Here is a 27,179-nt window from a genome sequence, read left to right on the forward strand (position 1 = left end):
TTCATTTCGTTGGTCACAGACGAGATGCAGAAGAAAAGAGGGCTGAGCCTGACAAGCAACCCGATACGAGAATAAAAGAACCTGCTGCGAGTGATTGATCGGTTCGGCTGGGTGGTGGAGTTCTGTCAATGAGTTGAAAGCGAGGGGATGACAGAAAACAGCCTTTGCGTTGAGAGACACATTGTGCTCCGCCGTGGCATTTTTACAAGACTAATGCCTTTTATGCGTTCTATACGCTGACAAATTAGTTCTGTGTTCGCGGGACAAGAGAAACGTGTGAATGCTTCGACGGATCGCCGTGACAGGCCACAGAGCGTAACCTGACGAAACACCGAATGAGGCGTTCATGGTCCTGCACTTGCCAAAACACATGGATCTCTGTTCCTAGCCCAGAGTCGCACCGCTAAAATCTGCAGTCGCCATCTGCCAGAGGCTGGCTCGCATCCACAGCTCTTCACGCACTTCTGGTGCCAGAGATGTGCGAAAACATTTCCCCCCGCGCCCCGCAAAAGCCTCTCGACTCTTTTGCGGAGAAGATCACCGACGACCGAGCTGTATGAATTCCAATCGGCTCGTTTATTCACACCAAGCAGCTTTTCTCAAATAGTTCCCCATCTAGTCCCAGAGTACACTCAATAAAGATGTTTGTTACTGCTTTTGCTAAATGTCAGCTGAACTTGAGGGTTCAAAGAGGAGTCAAGGACTCGATGCAACCTGCTGGGTTTCCCCTGATAGAAAATGTTCTTAACTAATTTGAATGATAAACTTGACTGCAGTGTTTGATAATCAGAATCTATGTATGACTGGACTGAATTAACTTTTTTGGGAAGTAGCTTGAGATGACATGTTGTGAATTGGTGAAATATAAATAAGCTGAATTGAGTTAAAATGCTAAAACAGAAAACAGGGTGACAGCAGCTTTTCCAGTGGGAAGCTGTAAAGCTAATGGTAACTTAATAGTGGAGTTGTTAGCGGCTAGCAGCTAGCCGTAAGCCCATAACTGGACTAATCAAACCTGAACTAAATAATTCTACGTCAGAGATTATTTAAAACAAAGTCAAGATATGTAAACAGAAAGCAGGCCGTTTCAACATTCTTTGGAATCAGGAGCAACATAGTATTAGTCATAAAAAATGCAATAAATACAATGCTTAAGGCTGGAATATTCTACACTGATCGCAGATTTGTCAAAACACAGTACAGGATTTGCAAAGCCTGTAAAAAAAATTAAAAAACAGAGGACTCTAAATTCTTTTAAAACGTAAAAAATATTGTTAAAACTTTGTCTCTCACATGAGAGAGACATGAGAGAGAGACAAATTTACCAAATGCCATTTGGTAAATTAGGCGACTTAAATCTGTGAGGCAATATTCAAAATAAAAGTCAGTATTTTCCATCTTTGTAACAGATTTCATTACCAATAAACACAAGCTCATCTAAGTAGCGTCGAATCAAATTGCATTTTCTGCTCTCCAGTGCATGCAGGCGATGATATTATTGTTCAGGCCTGTCCGTAGTTTGAGCGTGGCAAGCACAGATAGAATAATACGATGACCAACACGCAATCACAAATCGTCCCTGGTTACAGGCAAAGCCTATTAGGCCGAAGCTGATCATCATTTGTATTTGCTCTGTATCATCTCATCAAGCTGGAGATTTGCGCACCTCAGGCCTCCGTGACGTGCAGGAAAATTACCTGGTTTGCTTTTCTGCCTCTCTTGGGAATTGTAATGGGAGGATAATTGCTGAAGCTCGTTAAGTTGTTCTTTCCACATTCTTTGATTCGTTTAAGAAAGAAAAGAAAAGGGCGCAGCATGGATCTTTGAACCCATCAGCTGACGAACAGATACTAGTTTTTCTGCCGTGTGTGTTTCATGACAGGCGCGAAGACTCGGACTGCGGCTGGTTTAACAAACGCCGTCGTGAGAGCGCCCACTGGAAAGAGCCAATTTGTAGGTAAATGCTGAGCTCTGTGTTCCCGAACACCTTGCTTCAGGAACAAGGTGTTGATTGCTTCAACCAGGATTTTAATCTGCTTTTAATCCAGGATTAAAAACAGATTAATGGCTTTCGCTGTAGCTGCCAATGATCTTTTATGATGAACTGGATTACAGACTGTTGCGTGAAATCTCCAAAGCTTGGGATATTTTCTAGAATCTAACCCTGCTATGAACTTCTTCTAAACTTTTACAGGGTATAAATATCTTTGCAGGGGCTGTATAATAACTTTAAGTTACATTGTAACCATGCTACAATAAGGCTGCGAGTGGAAAGAAAACACGATTTTAAAAGAATGTATTAAGCGATCGTTTATTGTAGCAAGATGACAAGATCAGACAATAAATAAATATAAATCAAAGCTCATATTTGGATACAAGAGGATGAACAAAGGAAGTCAGCGAAGAAATAAAAATTCTATTTAGTTCCTATTTGGTTCATCTTATGTGAAACAGCTCTTGCAAAACTGTTTTAAAATCAAAGAGTTGTCAAATCGCATCGTCGAGGTTACTTTCTAAACACAGTCCCAGTGAGCGCTGATATGGATAAAGAGAACACCAGATTCTTGTGATAAAAAGACACTAAAACTGCAATTCAGCTCTTTAATCATATTTCGCTTTCCTTCATCGCTTCACGTGTCATAAGTTCAGTGAGTGTGGTTAAATGGTCGCTGCGTGTGGATGGGTTGCACTACACAGCAACAACCTTTTCCCACTACATGTGGTTGTATAAACTAAAGTCTAATTTTTATGCTGTTTTCTCATTCTTCTTCAGAATGATACCTTAAGACAAAAAAATTCCCAATACAAAAAAAAAGACTTTTTTTTTAACCTCAAATCCAAATTAAAATGTAATTTTAAAAAATTGCCAGTGTAAATATACATATATATATATTTGAGTTGTTGGAAGATTAATAAACCTCATTACTATGATTCCATTCCTGTTCAATACATTTTTCCAGCGAAAGAAGCGACGGGATAATTGCCAAAGCCAAAAATCATTTCCAACGAGAGAGAGGAATTATTCCCTCCCCTGACTCTCAGAATGCATAATCTACACCACAATTTATCAGTTTTGTTTACAACCAAATGCTTTCATCTCGTGCTGCAAACGGCCATATTGATTAAGATCGGGGAGGGGGAGGCGGGAGAGCAACGGGTTCATTTCCCTGATTACGGCCTAAAGAAAACACCAGAACTGCCCGGAAGCGACGATTGGCCGTCGGCCCGCATCCATCAGAGCCTGAACCAGTTTTTCCCCCCTCCGTCTTTTGCAGACTCCACGCTTTGTCTTCACCGCGTGGCTCTCTATCCATCAGCGGAGGGGGTACTTGCATCAGCATCAATTCCACTCTCTCTTTTGTCACTGGGCTCTCGGCTCTTGTATTAAAAAAAAAAAAGAGAGCAGATGACACGAGGGGGGAAACAAAAGAGACAGATCCTCTTTGTTAAGTTCAAGTGGACGCTCCACTGTTCTTCACATGGGCCTTATCGGTTACGACTGATGTTATAAATAATGCTGCTAAAGTGCGGGAAGAGAAGTGGCTCATCTCACTGGTTAGGCAGCATAGTGACAGCCGAGGCTCCCGCAAAGAACACGAATACGTCTTGAATACGTCTTCAGATGACACCTCACTGACAACCGCCTTTTATACTTCCATACTGTTTTGACAGTCTGTCAGCTGTCATATATGTTAGACTCGCAGATGTTTTGAAAGATGAATTTGTATGTTTGCCATCTTATCTTGCCTCCTAAATTGAAATCCACTTTGTTGCCGTCTATTTCTGTCGCTACCGTTTCACGTTTGGATGGCCTCCTTTATATTTTAGAGAAAATTTAACACCAAACCCCAATTCCCAGTCTAGCAAGGTCTGATCTAAAACAACTGCGCGCTTTATAGTTCACCAACAGCAACTGGTGACTTTCCTCATGTGTATAAAGCGCGTCTTTCAGAGGGAACAAGCCTGCATCCTCTTTTCGCTGTAGACGACCTTTTCTTCTGAATAACTGACACAGCACGACATTGAGGATTAGACACAGAATGTGTGTGCAACTGAGCTGCAAGTAAGGAGCGCAGCTGTTAATGAGGTGTTACAGTGAATGCTTATTTTCTAATTTAATGCCTCAGTGGCTCCATCAAGTTTCTACTGAGCTGGCTTGTATTAGCTTAATACACAAACTGAACTGCCATTTAAAAATCAGATATGTTAGAGGCCGGTTGTCTCGCGAGTCTGCAAAGGGTTGCTTTTGCAGACCGCGTTCGTTTTGACACTTGCTGTTAAAGTCTGGTAGTGTAGATGAGAAGAATGTGCATGCAGTGCCTTGCAGAAGTATTCAGACATATTTCTTTCACAATCGCATGTTACAAATGTGAACTAAACTATTTTATGTGACAGACCAACACAGAGAAGTGCAGACGGGTGTAGTAGGAGAGAAAGTTTTTTGGGTTTTTTTTATCTTACAATTGAATTCAGAAATCAACTAATTATAAATTAAGGCAAAAGTTAATCTAAGGTCCGTTCAAACAAACAGCTCCAGGTGTATCCGCTGCCTTCATGTTTTTCTTTACAACAATGAAGTCTCTGTCCTGCATGCACCTCATTCTCACAAGTACGGTATCAAAAATGGCGCCACTTGCTGTTTGTGTCGTTCTCTGCCAGTGTTACAGCGCCACCGATTGGCCCGGCATACCTACTACATCGTTTTCTGTGGTGCTGCTTCCCCTCGTTGTAGTCTGTTGTAACTCTAAAAGAGCTGTAGGGCTCGATGGCTCAGACTAAAGAATCTTTTAACAAAGCTACCGCTCCACAAATCTGATCATACTGGAAGAATTACAAGAAGGAAGTTTTTGTTTAAAAGAAGGCAGCAGAAGTCAGATTTGCAGGTTGCTACAAGCCACATAGGGGAGACAGAACACATTCAGAAGAAGATGATCCAGGACAACAACACTGATGTAGCTACAATGGATTGGTTTAGTTTAATATGAATTCATGTGGCTCAGTAAAAGTCTGGTGGCGAATCTGTGGTAGAGCTTGAAAACTCCAGTTCATTGATGCTCTTGGTAAAATTAGAAAGAGGTTGAACCGTTTTTGCAAGACACATTGGCACAAATATCAGTCTCCAGATGTGGAAAGAGATTTATGCTACACATTACAGATTTAAGAACAAAAACCTCAAAAACCTTTTCCTTCCATTTAAGAACTATAATTTAAAGTGTTAATAGAGAAGAGTACCGAAAGAGTCTCCGTGTTGAAAATTAGAGAGTCTATCACACACTCTAGTCATATTGTATAATCATACTTAATCATACTCAGAAGTCTTGACTTGTTTGTTCAGTTCTACAGGCTAAATTGGTTAGCCTTGTTGCTGAATCAGATGTCGAAATCTGGTGGATTGTGTTGAATTGAACACGAATTAACAGGTTTAACTTGGTGTGATGTACAGTAAACGTAGCAGTGTTTAACTTACCTGGCCATTCCTATTCCAAACACACACCCGCCAACAATAGACCAGAAACCAATCCAGCCTGCATTCATCTGCAAGCAAAAAAAAAAAGACAAAAAGAAATTGAACAGTGGGTTAAAAGAGAAGGTAAGAGAGGGAGGACAGAGCAAGACAGAGAGCAAGCACTAAGTGTTTGAAGCCTACTGAGACCTTTCAGTCACCATGTCAGCTAAATTGCCTAGTCTGACAGGGGTGTGTGTGTGTGTGTGTGTGTGTGTGTGTGTGTGTGTGTATAAAGGATTGTTGTCCCGCTTCTATTTAGAGGAATGGAAGCCAACGCTGGAGCATTTGCTCAAAGTCAGGAGACAGGATGTTATGGCCAGGGGACTGTCGGAGAATCAATGGCAGGTAAAATGCTGCATGTGTTGCAAACCTACACACAAACACACAACCAATAAGGGCGAGGCACCCAGATGAAAACAAGCAAGTGCCAGCAGCCTCCCCGGGGCAATAACTCACTTCTCACCAAATCCGACCAGATGGAGGACGACGCAGCGAGGGAACAGAGTCAAAATAAGGATCCGGCGCTTTTTGCTTAATCATCCTCTGTGCCCAAGTGTCACCGAAGGCAATAATAAATAAAAGTGTACTGCCAAAGTTATTGAACATAAAATGTGTTTTGGCGTAGTGAGTGATGAATGCCTGAATGCCATTATGCTTGATGTAAATGACTTCCTGTGGACTGTCCTTTGGAGGACCAGGTTTCTCAAAACGCAACTGCATCTTCCAACGCAGACGTGTAGCAAAGATCCAAAAAGAAACATTTTAATCAGGAGAATTACAACCAAACATTTGGGTTCAATGAATATCCAATATTTGTCAATGCAAGCTTGTGCAGCACAATAGCAAGATTTATTTATTTTTTTAACATTTGCTCTTATTGAGGAAGCGAAACATAGATAAGCTCCTAAGATATTCCAATTCCTAAATCTGAATTGTCGTGCACCACGAGCGGATGCAGAGTTAATTAACCGCGGTATTCTTAGTGCCTTGGAAAACTTAGAAAGGGCAGATTTGACGCCTAATCATCTTTGCTATATTTAAAGTGTGTTAATAAGCTTCAGACGACTGCTGCTATAAAAAGGTAAATCTAAGGCTCCAGGCTTTACACCGGTTTTCATCTTTGTTGTCTTTAATTTGCTCTCTCAATAATCTATTCAAACCAAAAGTCAAAACAAATATTACTATCAGCTCTATTTCGACGGCACATTCGTTCTCCTAACGGCTTCATGTAATCTTGAAAAGCCACACGTCAGATTTAGCGGTTGAACTCGGAAGAAAAGGCGGCTTCTGCATTCTGGTCAAATTGGACCTTGGAAAGTGGTTTGGAGAACGATTCCAAGGGGAAACAAAACGAGGTAATTAACCTAAAAGAAGCTTAGACACATTGGATCAGTGTTCTGGGTGCTTGAATTAAAAATGCATATCCATTAAAGCAGTGAAAGCAGATGACTGATGAGCAAAGTGGAGCACCTGTTTCCTGAAACGTAGTCGTTATGGTGACGGGACGTTCGCGCTCAATGGGCCTGTCGACAGGTTTCACAGATTTCCCCATACACAGATCCTGCATACTTTCCAATGCTTTTACAAAAGAAAAAAACCTTCAGTATACTAATCCTTTAGTACGCGAGCAAGCATTGTCACTTTACACATTATTTTGTGCTTTAATGAGGGCTTTCACACGCACAGACAAAAAAAACAAAACGCTTTGAAAGTGAAAACTGTGGCTATCCTTATTAATGCCCATTTTAGTACCCCCTTAACAGTCTTATAAATACACCTTGCGTGTATTTATGTCCTATGATGATACACACCTGTAGGCATGGTATACAGTAGACCCCAACCTATTCATGGATTTTTTTTTTTTGTGTGCAATGCAACTCCAAATTATGTGGAAAATTTGCCCATTCGGGGATTTTTCCATGGAAGATGTCGAAAATATTCAAAAGAAAATGCAGCTTGGGAGTCGCAAACCTGCTTGAAAGGCTAATCGGCTGGCGTTTACAAAGCAGCCAATCGGGAAGCGGCAATCATTGTGCCGAGAGGTGATGCCTGGTTCACACAGCAAGACTTGAAATTGTCTGGTGATTTTCAAAACCTGAGAGACCTCCCATATGACGATATAAATATCATCGACAGAACAGGTTTAGTCCTACGCCGAGTACGACAAAGACAACAAACAGATTTCACTCACAAACATTCAAATAAACATGGCCGACGAAGAAGAAGCAATGGGGATAGCTTGAGGACTGTTTTTATCAAGAGAAAAGACAGTAGAAAACGATGTCTCCAAAGTTCATCTGACTTTTTGGTATGCCATGGCAGAACGTTTTGTCTTCTGTATCTTGTATTTTGAAGCGAGGTGTTTCCATCACATCGCTTTCTGATTGGCTTCAGGCCACATGTCCCGATGTTCTTTTGAGCAGCCTAGATCACTCTTAGCACACACCACACACAGCAGGAATTTCTTTAGAGTAGTCACGACAATCAGAGCATGCCAAGATGTCAGAAGGGGAAGATCAGGTCTAAATCTGCCATAAAAGTCTCACCGTCTGAACCAGGCTTTAGCTTCTGTGATAGTGTCTACTGTGAGTGTTGACACAATGAGGTATATTTGGTGTTTGAGCTATTAAAACAGGCAGTTATAAGGGGGTCTCAAGTATTTGTTGTGGCCCCTAAAGCCCATGAATATCAGGTGTTCACTGTATGTCCATTACCTGCAAAAACCTGGCTAAAATGATTTGATTTAGCAAGGTGAGGCATTGCCAGTGTAGCTGCAGGGAATAAGCTGATGGATGAAGTAAAAAAGGAGCAATTTTTTAATTAATGGCTACACGATTTGTGAAAAACCACGCTTGTTGAGAGACTAGTATACTCTCCAAACACCTTAGCTCCTTCTGAAAATCTTGCTCATGTTCATGTAAGACAGCAGCTACTTGTGAGACTAAAACAAAACAACAAAAAAAACATGTTTGTTATTAATTTTCTGGGTTCTCACATCCCTCTTGGCGTACCATCTACCAGCCAGCGAGACTTTTTCTTCTTTTTTTTTTTGCCTTTGCGCCTGTGCTTATCGCTTGCAGAATCAATTTATGCAACTTGTTAATCTGTTTGGGTGCATTTCCAGGTCTAACTGGCATCTCAGGATGACAGCAGGGAGACCAGAGCTACTTTGTCACCATTTCTCTCCGGCCTTGAAGTCGATACGTGTGTTTTACATCTACAGGAGATTTTGGACAAAATGATGCGGCCCGTTTTATTTATGTTTTTTAGATACAATCAAAACGTACACATATGAAAAACATCCAGCAGCAGTAGCTCCCGTGTTATCTGGTGTTAAATTAGAAAAAAGATTGATTAAATAACTAATGGACATACTTCAAGGAAAGCTGCCAAATCAAATGCAAGGTCACACACCTGCTTGTGTGGAGTGTGTGCTGGATTCGTGGACTGGTCTGAGAGTGAAAAAACCAGAGTTTAACCCCATTATGGCATTTACACACAAGAAATGTGTGACACAGTCTAAATACTTTTATTTCAAACTGAAAGCAATAATTATTCCTACAGCAGCAAAACATTTTATTCTTATATTTATACTAATGCTTTCTGTGACACTGATTTTTCTGTGGGCACAAGGAAGGAAAAGTCATCTATGTTAGAAGTGCAGCATAAATAAATTTCACTTAAAAATAAGAAGGGTGACAGACACGATGCCTTTACCGTTTAACAGGATGCCTATGTGATGTGCTTTTATCTGCATAGTTTATGGATCTGAACAACATCTCTAAAGCTTTCACCGACAGAGAGACAGGATGAGTTGAAATGTAGTTGGAGTATGTAAGCCCACATTGGGTTTCGCACAAGATGTCTAAATATGATCTTTTATTCATTCAGACACCCCCAAACTGTCACTAAACAAACATTTTGTTTTCCCCTGACTGCAATACCTCTCCTTCACTTTAGCAACCTCCGCCCTTCTGCTCTCTCGTTTGCCTTTAATGAAATACATGCACAAATTCCAGCAATAAAGTTCACTCAAAACACTAACGTTAACGAGCACTGATGAAAAGATTTTGATAAGTTCGAGGGGAAATTAAATCTAGGAACGAACTTGTATCCTTCTTTGCGGTTTCCCGAGAGAGGCACAAAGCAGAGGTGTGGCAAGAAATGTCTCATCCTCTGCTCTCCTGTGTGTAAATTCCCCACAAGCAGCACCTGTCTGATGAGAACCTCAAAATAATGCTTGTTTTGACACGGGTTGAAGGTAGGGAGGTACAAATCATGCAGAGTGTTTTTCTCCGAGCTGCACAACAGCCCCGTCCCTAACTCAACATGTCCAAAACTCTGGCAACGTCAGGAAAGCAACGATGACAATCTGACAGGTCTGAGAAATGTGAACAAATAACCCAGCAGGAATAAAATTAAGACGAGGACACACTGTGGAGCTGCGGAAATGTAGGGCTAACATACAAAAAAACACTTCCCTGCTATTATTATTATTTTATTAAATAATTGACATTTTAAAAACATGAAAAATGGTGCGCTTTGGCTCACAAATCAAAAGGACACATAAAAATCACTGTCTGTTTAAACTCAACATGTTTTCTGTGCTCAAACTTAGAAGGACCGTGTAATAATTTGGATCTTACCTGGCTGACTTTGGCCGGAGTAAGAACCATGTCCAGGACTCCAGACCAGCCGCCGATCACTCCTGTAGGGACCGCGTAGGCCAACGCAATCATCAGGAAACGGAAGTTACTAAAGGCGAGAAGGAAAACGAGTCAAGCCTGAACACAAAGGGCTCACAATCCCTTGAAATTCACATTTCTATTACTGATTATTTAATTTTCAGTGTCTAAAAGTATTTAACCATATAGTGTATGCAAAAAAACAAACAAACGGTCTATCCAAAGAGTCAATGAGCTGGAGTTCTAGTTCATGGTATTTGTATCCCATAAAAGTATTGGTTACCAAAATATAAAATTGAAAGTTTTACATTGTTAAATGTTTGTCTATTAAGGAACATGAATGGAAGTAATTTAATAAAATCAACAATATCAGGCTCTATGTATGTAATGGTAAACTGCATCAATGTATACCAACATTTTTATTAAGTAACCACAGTTTAGAAAAAGAAAATTTGAAATTTTCTGTCAAACCTTTACTGTTGTTTCAACGTTTGTCAATTAAAAATCCAGACACACAGCTGAAGGAACTGGAAAACTGCAACTATATGGAGCTCACAGTAACACAGGATGGCCCCTCCCCCACCTATTACTTCGCAATTTCCAAATTGCATGCTAATTAGTTTTCCCTAACTTTTAAGAAAGGAAAACATGTCTCCCAGCTAAAAACACTAACTAATGATTTCAACACTAAGGAAGTTCTAGCCATTCTTATGAAGGAAATGCTGCTGTAAAATAATAGCTAGCAACCAAACAGCCTGCCTCGCTAATGTAGGGGCAGGAGGAGAAAACATAACATTTGCCACAACAAACACCATAAAACACCTAGTAAATTTTACTTAAATACAATTCTTTATTCAATATTTTATATGTGTGTGCTTTAAATTCAAATATGATATCCATGCTACATATAAGATCACTGTAATTGTAATATATGGAGGAATAAACTTTGTTTTTCTTAGTTTTTAGATAAACACAATTAGATCATCCTATGATCATCTTTATTCAAATATTTTGCCAATGTTACCTTAAATCGTTGGTATTTTTACTAAATGTTTTCATACCGTAAGAACTTTACCTTGACTCATGTATAGCTGACATTATTGAAACAAAACAAATGATTGTCTCAAAAGAGAGGAAAATTGTTCAAATAGCAGTGCCATTTAATTTAGTTTATAAATTAGTCATGATCAACATCATTTTACTATTTTATTTTGCATGTTTTTGTCAAATTGTCATTATTTTTTATAAAAAATAAATTTTCACTTTGACATTTTGGTGATTGTAATTTGACCATGATGGTAAATTATAAAGACCTTCTAGAGAAACAAATTGGATTGATTTGGTTTGGCTTATTCCTATCTCATTAAAATAAATAAAACTACTCATGATAGACTACTAGTACCGTGCTGCAGGATTTAACACAAACTCTGTGCTGTTTGCCATCAGAGAAAAACAAAACCAACTCCCTAATAGCTTAAGTGTGCCCACTTCACTTTCCTATTTCGGATCGTGTGGCACCTCTCCACTCATATGACACCTGAATACAATCACTGGGGACACAAAAATCTAATCACCTTTACCCAGTGAGGTGGCAAACTAATTTAAAAATCAGAGCCACCTACTCGGCCCAAACAATGCGATTAGAGACACTAAGCGGTTGACAAATGAGGCAAGGCTGGCAGAGCAGGCGGCAGGCTCGAAGAGTTTTTCCCTTTTAACTTTTTTTTATTTTATATATACTAACCCGAGTATTTATTGAACGGTACTTTGCAGAAGGAAGACTCTGTGGCTTAAATGTTGAGCAGAGAACAAAGCGAGCTTTTTGGGAAAATGTGCGCACTCCTTTCTTTCAATGGTGGACCTCGCATGTTGTTTCACTTCAAAACAGTGAACAGAAAACTCCAGCTCTCTCCCTGCTGCAGATTGCACGCTCCGTCCCGAGCAACACGAGGCTCCTTGGCCTTGGTGACAGCGTGGCAGGACAATCATAAAAGCACTCTGATGGAGCACTCTGTGGGTTTTTTTTTCTTTTTCTTCCTGAGCACCCTTTTCATTAACCTTGCCACAACAGCATAAAATCAATACCCAAGCACCTTTATCTTTATACATGACCTTATATAGACATCCAAAGGAAAGCAAGCACATGCTAGGTATGCTTTAACTTTCCAGTTTTTGGCAGTGATGAAATACCTCTGCAGGAGTCTCCAAGGAGGTCTCAAAAAGAGGGTGTCATCAGCTAAGTGCCATTTGTCCTTGGCCCAGCAGGTTGGAGGCGAATGCATCAAGACGACAACTTTCAAAGCTAAAAGTGTGTCTGATCGGAAAGGAGGGATGATCAATACTCATGCTTTTTGGTCTGTGGAGTTTGATCTCCCAGAGGCAAAAATGGGGAAAAAACACACAGATATATATATATATATACAATGCGAAGACACAGCCAGGGTTTTAATTAGGCGGCTGCTGTGGAAGCAGATGTGAGCAACTGGAAGCTCACATCAAGCTGAAGATCATTAGCGTGTGCTTAGATCTTGACAGGGTAAATGGATGAGCAGATACATCAGTGGGAAGGTGTCAGGAATACTAAGTGATCTGCTGTGCAGCACCTGCCTTCAAAGTTACTATGTGTAGTCCTACATTTTTCATTTCAAAATTCAAACTCGGTAACTCCAGCTGCTGGATAGCTGTCCCGCCACGGCTGACCAAGAAAAACATTCATCGTAAATTTATGGTCATTTATGTCTAACATTTTGATCAGCTTAAAATAGACTTAAAATGTGAACGTGTACAAATGCAGGATCAACCAAACCTACCAACAGGAGTTCGACATAGATCTCAAACCAGCAGAAGCTGTGCTCTCTAAAGTGTTAATGTTATGGAAAAGTGGCAAAAGGAAAGCAATTATAGAAAGAAAACAACATAAAATTACAATGGGAGTTTTCTCAAGGCATGCAACAAATGAAACTATTCCTTTTAACGCATGTACAAAACAAATGCAATGTTTAATCTCACCAAGTTTCTATCCTGGTTAAGTAAAAGTTAAATGAAAATAATAAATCCAATCTCAGTGAGCTTTTGCTATTTTGCAAAGACGAATGGGCAAGAATTCCCCCACATGTACCAAACTACTAGAGACGTACCTTCATAAAAAGCCTCAATCCAATCTGACTGAGCTTCAGCTACACAAGAACAGCCAAAGCTTTCATTAGCTTTTTGTGTCACAATCTAAAGGTTTAGATTTAGTGAAAATGTGGCAAAATACAAATGAATGACCAACTTTTAGAGTCAATTTTAACTCAAAGTTCAAACTTGACTTGGCTATTCCTTTGGGGGGTTTTTTTATTACAAAATGCCCAATACAGACTGCATTGGAGTTGATGGTTATAATGAAGCAAAACATGAAACATTTAAGAGGCAGAAATCATGGGTGTGTTAATCCATTTGCTGACTGACGATGCCAGTTGCAAAAATAAAAAAATAAAAAATTGTTATCAGCTAAAATCAGAATGGGCAGGCCACCCATCGTGACTGCAGCAGAACCTCGAGTTCCCATTTGTAACCTCATGTAAATGTGTACACCTCTGTCCAGAACCATCCCCCTGGGTTTCTATCTGCTTGGTCTCTGTCATCTATCAACAGGAACTCCTACAGTGGAGGGCGCTGAGCCTCTCTGAGCTGGTCACAAGCCTCTGAAAATCCAGGCGCCACAGTGGAGTGATTTCTTACTCAAGGAGAACAAATGCAGCCAAGAAAGTTAAGCCAACTCCCTGACTGCCGTCGCCCGGCTTGTCTTCTTCTCTCTCCAGCCTTTATTCCCCGGCCACTGCTGCGGGCGTCATTCCTTAACAAGCCAAGCACTGATTCTCAGGCGCTGCTGCTTCCTGGTGGCCCAGGGGGATAAACTTGCCCTTGATGGAAAGTGTGATGGTGTGAAGAGACGGGAGAGGGGTGAGGGTAGGAAGGGAGTGCACAGGATTATAATAAAGTGTGATTCAATTTTACCTCCTCTTTGAGTCTCTTGTGGGTGGAAATAGACAAACAACAAATAGATGCCACTGACTTCCAGGGCCTTGTCTTAATAGACCATCTCTGTCTGAACATTAGACGCGTCTCTTGGGAATAATGCTTATATAAAATAGCAACTACTTTATCATCCGTTAAGAATCTAGGGGGAGGGCAGGGGAGTTTCTTTGATAACAACTTTGATTTGGTAACAATGGCCGCCATCCATTGCTTGGCTCTTTTCAGGAGCCCCTAGCATCTGCAAACGAGAAGCCAGACTCTGCGGACAAAACTTTGAAGCTTCTGCAAAAACATCCCCACCCCCCCAACACCCACGGACCCCTGACTGAAATGAGGCCATGAAACAATACAGCACTGGAAAAGCAGTTTCTGTGGGAATGGATCTCAACAATCACAAACACAGGTTAGGAGAGCGAAATGTTGCAGACAAGGTGTGGGTAGGTCTGTGTTTGCCGTCTGAGCATGAGGACTTTTACCTGAGGAGTCTGCAGATGCTGCTCCTGTAGCTGAGCCTCTGGCTAGCCGCGGCAACACTGGGGGGCACGGGTGGGCGTGATGGGAAGTAGAGCAGGACGGCTACGAAAAACACCCCGATCGCCACCAACTCTGCCACAGCACAGAGACGCTGAAAGTTAGTTTTACAGATACAGTAAGACACTCAACAATGTGACTTTTTTTTAGAAAGAGAAAAAGGTCAACATGACATTTCTGAAGAGTCCTCTGAAGACTCTTCACTGAGATAAAATTGTAGACTAGAAGACATGACATTAAAATGAATGTGTCTGACAATATCATCTGGTTGACACTACAACCCACTTCTCTTGGGGACGTAATCTGGTTTACGCTTTCGGGATTAAGAATGACGGAAAAACTGCACTACCATGTTGTTTTTCTGTCACTGTAACATGGAGGAAAGCGTGAAATGTAAGTTGTTGTTTTTTGTTTTTTTTGACAGTGGCAAGGAAAAGTAGTCCCACACTTTGAGGTTTTTGTCATTCAAACATCAACTTACTTTATTGACAGCTGACACTGTCGCGTAGAAACGGGGGTCACTCCCCAAGACGCGAAGAGGAAATAAAATGAAATTACAAAAGTAGATAGTAACACACAGTAACGCAAAGTGATTTCGATAAGTAACTGCAGTTCGACTACTGGATTTGAAATAGAAACGAGTTAGATTACTCGTACTGACATCACTTGTCACCGGCTAATAAATAAAGCGCATCCTTTTGTAGGAAATTATAAGCATCACCTGTCAGACCTGCAGTCTGCTACTCACACACTGGCTTGCTTTTACGACTGATCACACCAGAGAAAGACTGTTTATAGATCCCACCCAGACTCTTTGGGTGGGAGTCTGATTTGAGGTGTTCAGACTCCCACGAAAACCTTGGAAATGGGGTCACATTTGCCTGCTTTGTCATCTAGTCTGAAACTGCAGCTTGACTTTGACACTGAAACTTGAGTGATCATCTTGTTCAGGATGATGTGCAGCGGTCAGTTTTTTTTTCTTTTTGGTTGGCCAAACGTCTAATACTGGTCTCATCTTGCCAATTAGCCTTCATCCACATGTTTGTTTTGCTCCCTACGTAGCTAGAGACAAATTACAAATGGGACTTCTTATAATTTCTTTTCACTCTTCCATAGGAGTGAACTACAAATATTGCCCTGTTGGACCTCAAGTAGGAAATCTCTCTTTCCTTTCCATGACCTTCAAAAACTTCCAATTGGATAAATTACGTCTGCTGTGTCCTTCAAAAATTAATAACACTACCTTAGATTAAACAAAGCCGCTGCTTCAGTCTATTACAGCACACTTGTTTCTCTTTTCATCATCCTTTTAATTTTCTGAATCAGTTAAGCATAACAGTCCCAGCAAGCTATTTTTCAGAGGCACAGTTACGAGGATTATAGCTGGAGCTCTTTGTGCAAGATTCTTGAAACCCTGTTGCCTGATTGTATTTCTGTCCCCTGACGGCGCAGACACAATGTCGAAATAATGTGCCATCGATCGCGCGTGCCTTTGTGAGTTTCTTGCTCTTCACCCGCACCTGCATACATAACCAGCTGGATTCTGTTCCGGATGAAGGCGGTGGACGGCGGTGCGGCAGACGCGGTGCCCGTCTGGGAGTCGTTGGGAGCTGGAACGATGAGAGGTCCCACTATGAACGACGCGGCGCCTCCCAGGTAGGAGAACAGAGAGGCCACGGCTGTTGCCGTTGCTCTCTGGTCGGGGGCGAACCATGTGGTGGAGAGGTACGGCCCGGCGCTCATTATGGTTGGCCCGGCCAGACCGTTTAGAAACTGGCCTCCATGTATTACCCTGTAACAGAAAAGGTAAAATATGGTAATTTCAACCACGCAAAAAAAAAAAGAGAAAAATTATGCATTTCTGCTAAAAGATAGAGTAAAACTGTTTACTCGCTCCCTTAAAAAATTAATCCCCATTCACTGTCCCATTACTTGGCACACCTGGTAAATATGCATGAAAGATAGGGCCACACAATATAAATTTTTGATCAATTGCTTTAGATGAATATTCCAATGATGATATCAATTATGTTTACATTAAACTCTTGACTGTTTTCTTTCATCAAAATGTCCACACTGTTTTAGCTTTAGCATCAAACATACATCCAGTCAGTGAAGGCTGTGAAAGTCTGTCCAACAGGTCAAATATATTATCGACAAGCAGAGTTTATAGGCACGGCACAACCAGACACTGCATCCAAACAGTTCTATGTGATCGCCGTGTTGCACACATCCAGTCATTTTCCAAGAAATCCAACTATTTGTTTGAAGAGATTTATTTAAAAGTAGAAATCCTACAGCAAGAAACAACAGTTTTTTTTAACAAAAGCACAGTTGCATCACCCTGGGTACTGTCTTTTGCAAATAGGACGGCCATTAGTCTTCGCCAGAACAGTTTGTAACGTTTGAGCAGTAAAGAAGATCTCTCACCAATCCTCTTTGCACCATCCCTCTGGATTGGCCATGGTTTCTAGCCGGCTCTCTTTTCTACAGCTTTGTTAAATTTGAAATGTCTTGGTATTAAAAAGTACTTATGATGCCATACATAGTCTCATTCTATCGAGGAGAGCCTTTGGAAGAGACTCACAAAACCGATTTTGAGTTTCAGAGCGTGAGAAGGCAAGATATATTCTTTAAAGTTTAAGCTTTTGGTCATGCAACAACAAGATCTATACAATAAGTTTGTCGTCAATTATTGTTTTCAAAATAACATATAGGGAGTTACAGTGCAGATTTTAGACATAGTGATGACTGGTGACTATAGTTAGTGTAAACTCACAGTTGTGAAAGATACATCTACAGTATATCCTCTTTATGAGGAAGCACAGAGACAGCTCATCTTTTTAGGTTCAAGACAGCAGAGTCACGAAATACCAATTAGACATTTCTAGAAACATTGAAGAATCCGAAAGAAAAGTTAAGCATAAATTGAAACAATCTTTAGCTACTTTCCTTCTAAAATATTTATTTTTCTTTAATATTTATAGGATCCCCCCCACCAAGACATGCTAAGTGTGAAATTAGGTAACAGTAGAAAAACCTAATTTCTTTTTGTATTTGTTACACATCTTCGCCTGAGACGGCGACAAATTTGTCAATGTCTGTTCCACTAATAAATAACCAAGTTAAAGACGGCATAAGGCGTTCCATCAGTGTACTCATGAAACATAAAGTAAACAAATGAAGACATGCAGTAAATTATTTGTTTATGAGCGTCTGACAGAAAAATGGCAAGCGAAGGAATAAAAAAAGCAAGATGTAATTATCTCCAGGGATTAGTTTAGCAACTTGAGTCCAACTTTCAGTCGCACTTTCGTACCTTGAGACCCAACTGTGCGAGACAGATGCATTGTGAGATATCGCCCCCAACCGATGCCACCGGAGCCCCTCGCCACCCTAAGCCCCCTCCGGACCTGTCTGACTGAGACAGCCAGCCGCTGGAGACAGCTCACGGCTGATTGATTGTCTCTAAGCTCAGTAAAGACACCGTTCATTCACAGCAGTCTGAGGTGGCTCAGTGGGGACTGAGGCGGGAAAGGAGGGGAGAGAAAATGATGGCAAACAAAGAGGGCGAGGAGAGGAGATCTCATGCTTATGTGGAGATTTTGAAGACTCAAAAATATGCAGCAAGTTTCCCTTCAGAATGGAAATTTCACGATCAAGAGTACAATAAACTTTATTAAACCAATTCATTTGGCAATAAGTCTATATATCAGGGATTTACACATCCTGCTTTGGGCAACCACTGAGCGAAAAGAAGTAGTCTCACTCAATTTCTATAAATCTCACAACTATAAAAGAGAGTTTTTACTACCAATATTGCCCCCATGATAAGTCATATAGCTCCAGTCCCAATACTCGCATTTCCACTCGCGTTCCACCCTTGTGTCCTTCAAATCCACATTTGTGTTGAAGGGTTTGAGTGCGTAGTGGGTCCCAGTTTTCCACATCCGTCTTTCACCCCGTCCCTTTTGGGTCCTATTTCCGTACTTTTGCTAAGCCCACATCCAGGAGGACCTTGGTGAAGTATATTACCCACAATTCATCACTACACGTGACGTTTTGAATTAAAAGGCAGAAATTTGGCAATGTTCACTACAAAAAAAAAAAAAACAGTTTTCAAATGTGAAGACTACCGGTTGACTTTTCAGTTTTGATGCATTTACTGAACGTGGAAAAAACAAATATCTTTATTAAAAACATTGACTTCTTTTAATAGCTGATTGATTGGCTCATCATTAATAATAAAGTTATTGCATTCACAAAACACTTTTGATAAAGCTGGGAACATTTGCTGCAGCAATCTAGTAAAGACATTAACGGGCAAAAAACTAAGTCAGGAAATCTCAAATATAAAGAAATGATAATGTAAATTTTTAAGTGTTAACCTTCTACTTATGAAACGGGATGCAGTTTGAAAAAAGAAAAACGGCAGGGGATATTAAGTTCAGGGAGGACAAACCTTGAACTCTGCGTCTGTAACTTTCCTGACTGTGTTACTTAACGCTCTCAGTGTGTAAAAGCTAAAAGTCCAACGTCCCCACCTGAGTCACTTTGTCCCACTCAAGACTGCTGAGTGGCTGCTTTGAAACGCTTCGAACAAAGCTGTTTCAGGACTCTGAACCAACGACCAGCTGCCTTGCACTGTTATTTTTTTGTTGTTGTAAACTCAACAGGCAAAGCAGACTTGGCTTTTCGTGATCGGGAAACAAACACAAGAGATGTGGAAAGGTAGGTTCAGTCAGAGCTCACACAGCCTCACAAAAATAAGGTGTTTTGTTAAGAACGACAGAACCAATTGACTCTTTAGAACTAGAACCTGAACTCCCTTCTCTTTCGTCTTTGGTTGCGACGATTTAACCCTTTCGAGGTTTTTCAGTGCTGGAAAGTGCATCACCTTTTTCTTTCTATTGAGATTCAGACATAAACCTCTTTGATTTATGCCGCTAATGATTATAAACCTGCTGGATCGGTTTATCTTTGAAATAAGGAAAGAAAGATACTCCAAGTAAAATAAAGTAGCATCTGTTCATATCAATGTGATGTACTTTCTGTTTTGATAAATCTTATGATTAGATTGGTTTGGATGATTCTAAGATTGTACTAATATAACTACTTTTTCTCAGTCTGGGAATTTTTCCAGTTAAATTTAGATTGATTTTTGTGTTATTGTATCAAACTTGTGTGACGTGAATAAGATAAATTATTTGTAATGAAGCTATAGACAGTGACTTTGTGCACTCTTTGTTTTCTTTTTATTCCCATAGAAAGTAGGCTTAAGTGCTTATGTGTTCAGAAGCCAATGGCATAAATTGGACCAGTAATGTCCAGTTCATGATTATAAAAATAAACTACACCCCTGCATCACATCTGAGAAACAGTCTTCATCTGAATCTGTTCGCATCAGAAAGCCTCATGTTGTGGGGTTCCTCAAGCTTCAGTTCTGGGCCTTATTCTTTTCCTACGCTGTGTACATCCACTGGTGACATCCAGCTCTACTGTTTTGTTTCTTTTTTTTGTTTTTTTTCCTCTCGGTTATTCCGAGTTTCATAAATTGTCTAAGTTAATTTAGTGCCTGTCGGAATTTTTTTTAAAAAGAAGAAAAAAAGGGTTTAATGGCCATTTTCTCCAGCTAAATGAATATAAAACGGAGCCATTGATCCAGCAATATCTCAGTTTTATAGGCTCCTCTGTTAAATCATGCCTCAGTAATTTGGATAAGCCAATGGCTGCACTAGATGTTTAAGTCAGAGGATTTATCTGTGACACCAACACCTGGGAATCCACTTCCTCTGTCGATTAAAAAGCAGCAGAAGCCGTCTTCTTCACACAATGATTTTGTTTGAACAGCAATTCTTTCATTTAGTGTCGTTTTAGTCTCTTGTCTAAATTTTTATTATGTTTTTCTATTCTTTATCCTATAATGAGGCCTTTCATGATTTATTTTTTTATTATTTCTGAACATTAATACACTTTGCTTATACTCTGTTACTTAGTACTTGCATTTAATGGAGGCTGACATTTGCTGTGAACTTGCATTACATAAATGAACTGAATTATTTCCTCTTGTTTTTCTGCATACATCTTTTAACAATACGATTACTTGCCAAACAGCTAATCCATTAAAAAAATTAGATTATTTGCAAACTGTAGATGGAGCAAAAATAACAAACAGCTAGCCAACTTGGAAAAGAAAAGAGCATTCAGGACCGCAGAGATTGTGAAATCTTTTTTAGTTTGGTCCCTTGCTGTCTATTAAATCACAGGAAGAATGTGATCTCAAAAATGTCTCCGGAATGACAGCAGATGAAGAAAAATGGTGACAAACAAGACGAATTAGAGGTCAGCTGAGGATGCTGCACTGTTTGAGGCAAGGAAGAGGGGAGAAATGGAGTAGCCATTTCAAAAAGTGACGATTAATCACAGTCGATGAACCCTGTCAGGCCGAATTTGATTGAGAACGAGACACAGAAGAAACCTGCCCCTCTGCGAAATCAGCCCAACTGCTTCTGGTCTGCAAGAGCTTATGGACCCAATTCAGAAAAAAAACCAAATGAACAAAAAAAAAAGGCCAACCCAATTCTCCTGTGGAAAATGGCACCGCAGCAATCATGGGTAATATAAGAGCCTCCTGCGAGAGCAGCGGAAAGGGGTCTGGTGGCCAATCAGACAGTCTGCGAGGGAAAGTGGAATCCACCTGATTTACGCTAATCACACAGCTGTTCTGTATGTTAATGCCAGACAGATAGACGGAGCGAGACCGGAGATGGCAAGAGAATGAGTGAACGTCTGAAAACAAAGGAGATGGAAAAGGTCAAAGAAGCTGACCTTTTTCATCTGAGAGTAAGAACAAATCACGGTGAGGTCTAATCAGTGACCACTGATGCAAACCCTGAATCTTGTTCAAAATTTGTCTTTGTCTTTGAAATCTTTTTAAGCAGCTCTGCATACAAACACACACACACACACACACACGACAGAGAAGGGAAGTTAGACCGGTCAGCGTCCCCCGGCTTCCTTTGATTCCCTTAAAACATTCCTATAAACATGAAACAAAGAGGCAAATCAAAAGGTAAATCACAAAGAGAAGGGCCTAGCCTATCAAATATGAAAAGATGTCTGGAAGTCTGGAACAAACAGAGATGGGGGGGGGTTTAAGGGACGTTATTGTTTCTCAACTACAAGGCTGATCACAGAAACGGGAAAAGTCCCTGCTGGGATTTGACTGATCATGTAACGCCCTTGATTTAAAACTCATTCACAATTTGTAGGCCAGCCAGTTTCAGCTATTTGAATGTTTAATGTCTATTTTTCCCCTCCATCACATAATCAAAGTCATTTCAGCTCCATATGTCTGATACAAAACAAGTGGCGGCTACAAGAGAGGCAGCACAGTCCACAGCGACATAACAAAGCAAAGCCGAGTCCCCCCTAATGCAAGGGAAAGACTGACACCTACTGGTGGTCCGTGTAGCTACAGCATACTTTGACTTTTCTTTTTCCCTCCGAGAATGCAGTAGGTCATCCATTAAAACATGGCTTCACAAGCTCTGACCTATTACATTTATTATGCAAATGAATCTGAACCGTGTCACACTAACATTTGCGGTGTGATTAATGTTGTCTCGGCTTTCACCGGGCTTTCTTGTTTTTCCCCTTTGAAGGAAAACTCCAAAAGAGCTGAAGGTCACGGCTGCGCAGGGCGACTCCTGCCAAAGGAAACAGCAGGCGGCTGTGACTGCGCGCTATTTAGCTTCGGCTCATCAGATGCCAACGGATGATGTATGGTGTTGTGTAGCTGGACTCAGATAAGACGTAGGCACGCTGCGCTGAAGAAGAAGGAAAAAATGAAAAGTTTTAGCTTGTGTTGGAAGCTTTGCGAAAATCCAGCTCTGAGTGCATTCGAAAGGAGAACGGTCTCTGTATAATTAATTTCCTCTTTATGAGTCATCCACTACAGTTTCGGAGTTTAAAAAATATGTGAGCAGAAAACTGCTGAGCTGTTCCACTCCAATCTGTGTGAGAAAAGTAGAGAATTGTTAAATTTGTTGAGAGTTTTCTGAGGGGGGGTTTTATGGTCCAGGTGCAGTAATGAAACTGGACCTGCTCATTTTCAATTTAATTAAAAATACTTCAGGTAAATGTTTTTGAAACTCATTATTGAAGATTCTTAAAAGGAGTTGTTGTAGATGGTGGCGGCTGTGAGCACCTGTAGCAGTCTGTATTACAGGGAATCTCAACAAGCCTCTGACTGAAGATACAGTTGATGTAAAACAGTCTCATGAGGAAAGCTTCATTTTATGAAGAATTATTTTATTTTAAGCGTAGAAAACAGATACGCCTGTCAACATGTCAATAAATAATATAATTTGACAAATAAATATTTTAAAATATAAAAACAAATATATTAAAATGTATGACGCCTAAGTTACTGCATTTTAATTGTTTCTTTTAAAGAATTTATTTGAAACAATATTTTTTATATAAAGTGGCACTGAAATGAGCTGTTTTTTTGTGCACAGCAAATCCCTTCATTAACCGCTTTCTTACCAAATCCCCAATGAGACACAAAGTGAGATATTATTTATTAGCACTTAATAGGAAATATTTTACAAAGTATAACTGATATGATTCATTTAACAGAAACAATTTTCTGCAGGCTTCATTTTGGATATCCTGCCTTATGGTAGAGCCCAAAGGAAATTATCCACACAATGAAAATGCATTTTTGAAACAGTTTAATAATTAACTTTTCGGAGAACTTGTATTCTGTGAAAGAGAAACCTTGGGCTTACAAAGACGACTAAAAAAGTTAAATAAAAAGTTTGTTTCCCTATTTTTGCCATCTTAAATGAAAGGAGAGTTGTGCTTAAGATACAAGCAGTTTGCTTTCAGAATCAAGTTCCTCAGTGCGGCTGCGTTTCTCTCCAATGAGGAATACCAAATGAAAAGTTTGGCCGGAAAACGTTAACAAAATATTCATTCATAAGATGAAAAACGCAATATGTGAAATACCATTTAAAATTAAATTACCACTAAAATCCTATTCACTGACAGCATAGCAGGGATAATTCAATATCTAAATAGTACTGACCCCAGCTTTATTTATAACACATTTTAAACACCACAAAGGACCAAAGTGCAGCATACAGTAAACACACAGAAGAAAATACATCAGACTAGTTAGTGTAAGAGGAAACAAAAAGATAAAACAAGACAGAAAAATAGTAAGATTAGCATCAAAGACCCGAACAAGAGGATAAGATTTGAGAAGTGGTGTAAAAACAGAAAGAGAAAAGCTTTTTCTAAATTACAGTGTTATGCAACAATATATCACAGATCTATCTCCACTGCAGTATCACTGTGTGCAATGTTTGTGTAGCATAGGACTGGTTGGAGTGCAGCAACTGTTGGCTGATCCATTCCAAGTGTTATAAACTTGCATTTTTCATGTGATATCGAGTCCGTTGGATAGAGTTCCACAACAGCAGATGCTCAGCGGAAAAATATTAGATTACCCAAAATGCTAAAGGTCACAGAGTGAAGGATTGACAGATAAAAAACAGAGGAAAAAGGAAAATAGGGAATATATAGTGGTTGACGTTGGCATCAAAAAAGTTACCAGTATCATCACCATTGCAAGACTCTCCAATATCATGAAGCCCTACTGGTAATCCATTCCACATACAAAAAGCAACAGTCGACTCTGTTCAGTTTATAGAATTTCCCAGTAGATACTGGTCCAAGCTACCAGAAACGATTTAGTATTGACTGGTCAATACTAAAGTCAAACTGGAAATGCAACATCAGAAGACTACCGGTTGATGATTGGCTAATGGAGAAGCTTCTCCTCTGCTGTACTTTGCGGTCATCAAGGTTGTAACTTGTTGTAAGTTTGCTGACGTTTTGAAACTATCAGTATTGCACCCGAAGGTTTGCTGATGCTCAAATCAAGTCAAGTTTGTACAGCTCATTTCAGCAACAAGGCGGTTCAAAGTTCTTTACATCATAAAAAAATCACATTGTCACCAATTACGAAACAAGCAATAAACATTACATTTAGTCAAATGCCATCATCAAGTGGCATCATCAAATATGATGGTCGATGTGGGTTTCTAGTCCAGATTTAAAGGAACTCAGGGTTTTGTAGTTTTCTGAAAGTTTGTTCCAGATTTGTGGTGCATAGAAGCTGAATGCTGTTTGGTTCTGGTTCTGGAGATGCAGAGCAGAACCAGAACCTGAAGACCTGAGAGGTCTGGAAATTTGATAGAACCACAACAAATCTGTAATGTATTTTGGTGCTAAGCTGGTCAGTGATTTATAGACTAACAGAAGCATTTTGCCCAATTGAGTTGTGCTGTTGCAGTATTCAATGGGACTGAAGATAAACACATGGATGAGTTTCTCTAGATCTCGCTGAGACATTAGTCCTCTAATCCTGGAAATGTTCTCTGGGTGATAGAAGGCCAACTTTGTAACTGTCTTTATGTGGCTCTGAAGGTCCAGGTCAGATTTCAGGCCTGATTAGCTTCTAGCTGTAATAACTGAAGCTGCGTGCTGTACTCTAGCTCGATCCTCATTAGCTCAAAAAAAAAAACCAACATAACTTCAGGAGAGTCTGAGATCGTCATTCCCTGAAGCACTTTGACGAGGGGGAAAAAAACACAGACTTCCTACAAAGTGTAATGTCATTTCTGACATGGTGTTAAACTTAAGTGTAATTAATTGAATGCTAACTGTACTTGATCCAGGTTGGCAAAATTTCACAAACGGATGAGAATATGTTCAGAATTAGAAATGTTCTTTGGCTTAAAGTCTCTTTGTCGCTGTAACTTTAGTACCAAGAATTCCAGTGAAAAAAAAAAGCTGTGGTAATATTTTTGCCATGTTGCCTAGTGATACTGGTATAAAAAAATAACAAAAACAACTTAAGAGCCATTGAGTCAGATGAGTGAGTATGGAAGAGTCCACACTTTATCCTTCCTGGAAGGGTGAATAAGGCAGCAGCAAGAGATAAATCTCTCTAAACCTCATCTGACCTCGCCTACTTAACTTAGGATACCAATCGATATAAGTACTGACAAACATGATTACTGTACATAAAACATCAAAGAACAAATCAGACGTATATGACCTATTGCGATAGGTTCATGTTCAGATTTTGTGCTTTAGATTAGAAAATTAGTTTAGCATAAATGCCTCAAATTCCTAACTGACACTGGATCAAAAAGGGTACAAAAAATAGCAGACATCGCCAGCTATACCTCACTATCAGATTCGTCAGAGAAGAAGAGGTCCTGACTTTGACATGCTGGTCTCTTTTTCCGTCAAGCTGTTGCTTAGCCATAAAAATACGTCAAACGCGTCTAGTTCCGAAATGACCAGGCTGCAGTTCGCAAGTCGCTCCGTGCCTCGTTTTCACCCTCAGCGTCACGTTTGCCCTCTAAGACCATCTGCTTCCATAATGCATGCAGGACTCTTACCACCGTCTGAGGTTCAGGTCTGTCAGCGGGATGCTTCGCATGGTCGATCCCAGCAGCATGAAGAAGGCCGAGAGCAGGAGGGAAGCCCGTAAGCCTGGACAGCAAAAGGCACAGATGTTAAAGAAGATGACGACTAGACAGGAAGAACTGGCTGCAACTGAAACGAGTGAGAGTGGTTTATTTTATAACCACACCGTGTTCACAATTTGCCCTGATCAACATTTCTGTGCCGCATGATTCTGCTGCAACCTCCGAAAGTATTCCTCACTTCCTGTAGCTCAAGAACAGACGTTCAGTTCAATCAATCAGCAAAACTGGTTAATTATTGAAAAACCACTTTGCTACGTTTCAGGTTTCCATTTATTATTTCAACTAATCTTACTTACAGAAATGCAATGCTGAGTAAATATATTCATAACTCCTTGAATTGTTTAATGTTGTAGAATGACCCAGTCAAAGTCTAGATCTCAATCTCATTGAGGATATGCAGAAAGATTTCCTGCATGCAACACTTTTTGCATTTTCATTTGCGAAAAGAAACTTTTTTTTTCTTGTCGCTTCAAAATTATTAATTTCTTTGTGTTTATCTATCACACAAAATCTCAACAAAGTGCTTTGTAGTCTGTGGCTGTAATGTGATGAAATGCAGAAAGTTACCGCAGTATTATTAATTGAAAGGCACTGCATTATGTCGGCTTCAGTTGGACAAAAAAACAATGGTTGCGGTTTTTCCTTCTTTTTTTAAAATCAACTTCTTTTAAAATGAGTTTCAACAAAAAGTAAACCATGAAACTCTGTATGTCGGATTTGGGACAGGAAGGCCTCATTTATATCACCTGAACATTTCATGTATATCAACAAAAAAAGCTCTTAGTACCTTGTTAAAGGTTGCCTGGGTTACATCAATACAATGAATAAAGTTTTGAGAAAGACTATCGCTCTTAGCCTTGAGGG

At 40.0% G+C, this 27,179-nt stretch overlaps 1 protein-coding gene and 1 long non-coding RNA gene across 2 annotated transcripts in view; one reads left to right on the top strand and one right to left on the bottom strand.

Moving 5' to 3' along the window:
- slc49a4 (solute carrier family 49 member 4) overlaps nucleotides 1-27,179 on the bottom strand; it is a 51,980-nt gene that overhangs the window by 20,518 nt on the left and 4,283 nt on the right. The window contains exons 2-6 of the mRNA XM_028022145.1: nucleotides 26,226-26,319; nucleotides 16,263-16,534; nucleotides 14,688-14,817; nucleotides 10,153-10,261; nucleotides 5,468-5,535 (exon numbers count right to left, since the gene is read on the bottom strand). Of these exons, the coding sequence (XP_027877946.1) occupies nucleotides 5,468-5,535; nucleotides 10,153-10,261; nucleotides 14,688-14,817; nucleotides 16,263-16,534; nucleotides 26,226-26,319 (673 nt within the window). The remainder of the gene's footprint in view (nucleotides 1-5,467; nucleotides 5,536-10,152; nucleotides 10,262-14,687; nucleotides 14,818-16,262; nucleotides 16,535-26,225; nucleotides 26,320-27,179) is intronic.
- On the top strand, nucleotides 19,152-22,580 carry LOC114147636 (uncharacterized). Its single transcript, XR_003596092.1, has 2 exons — nucleotides 19,152-21,601; nucleotides 22,407-22,580. It is a non-coding gene; the product is annotated as an uncharacterized LOC114147636 (long non-coding RNA).

This window comes from Xiphophorus couchianus, chromosome 7 (assembly GCF_001444195.1).
Source record: "Xiphophorus couchianus chromosome 7, X_couchianus-1.0, whole genome shotgun sequence".
NCBI classification, from domain to species: Eukaryota; Metazoa; Chordata; class Actinopteri; order Cyprinodontiformes; family Poeciliidae; genus Xiphophorus; species Xiphophorus couchianus.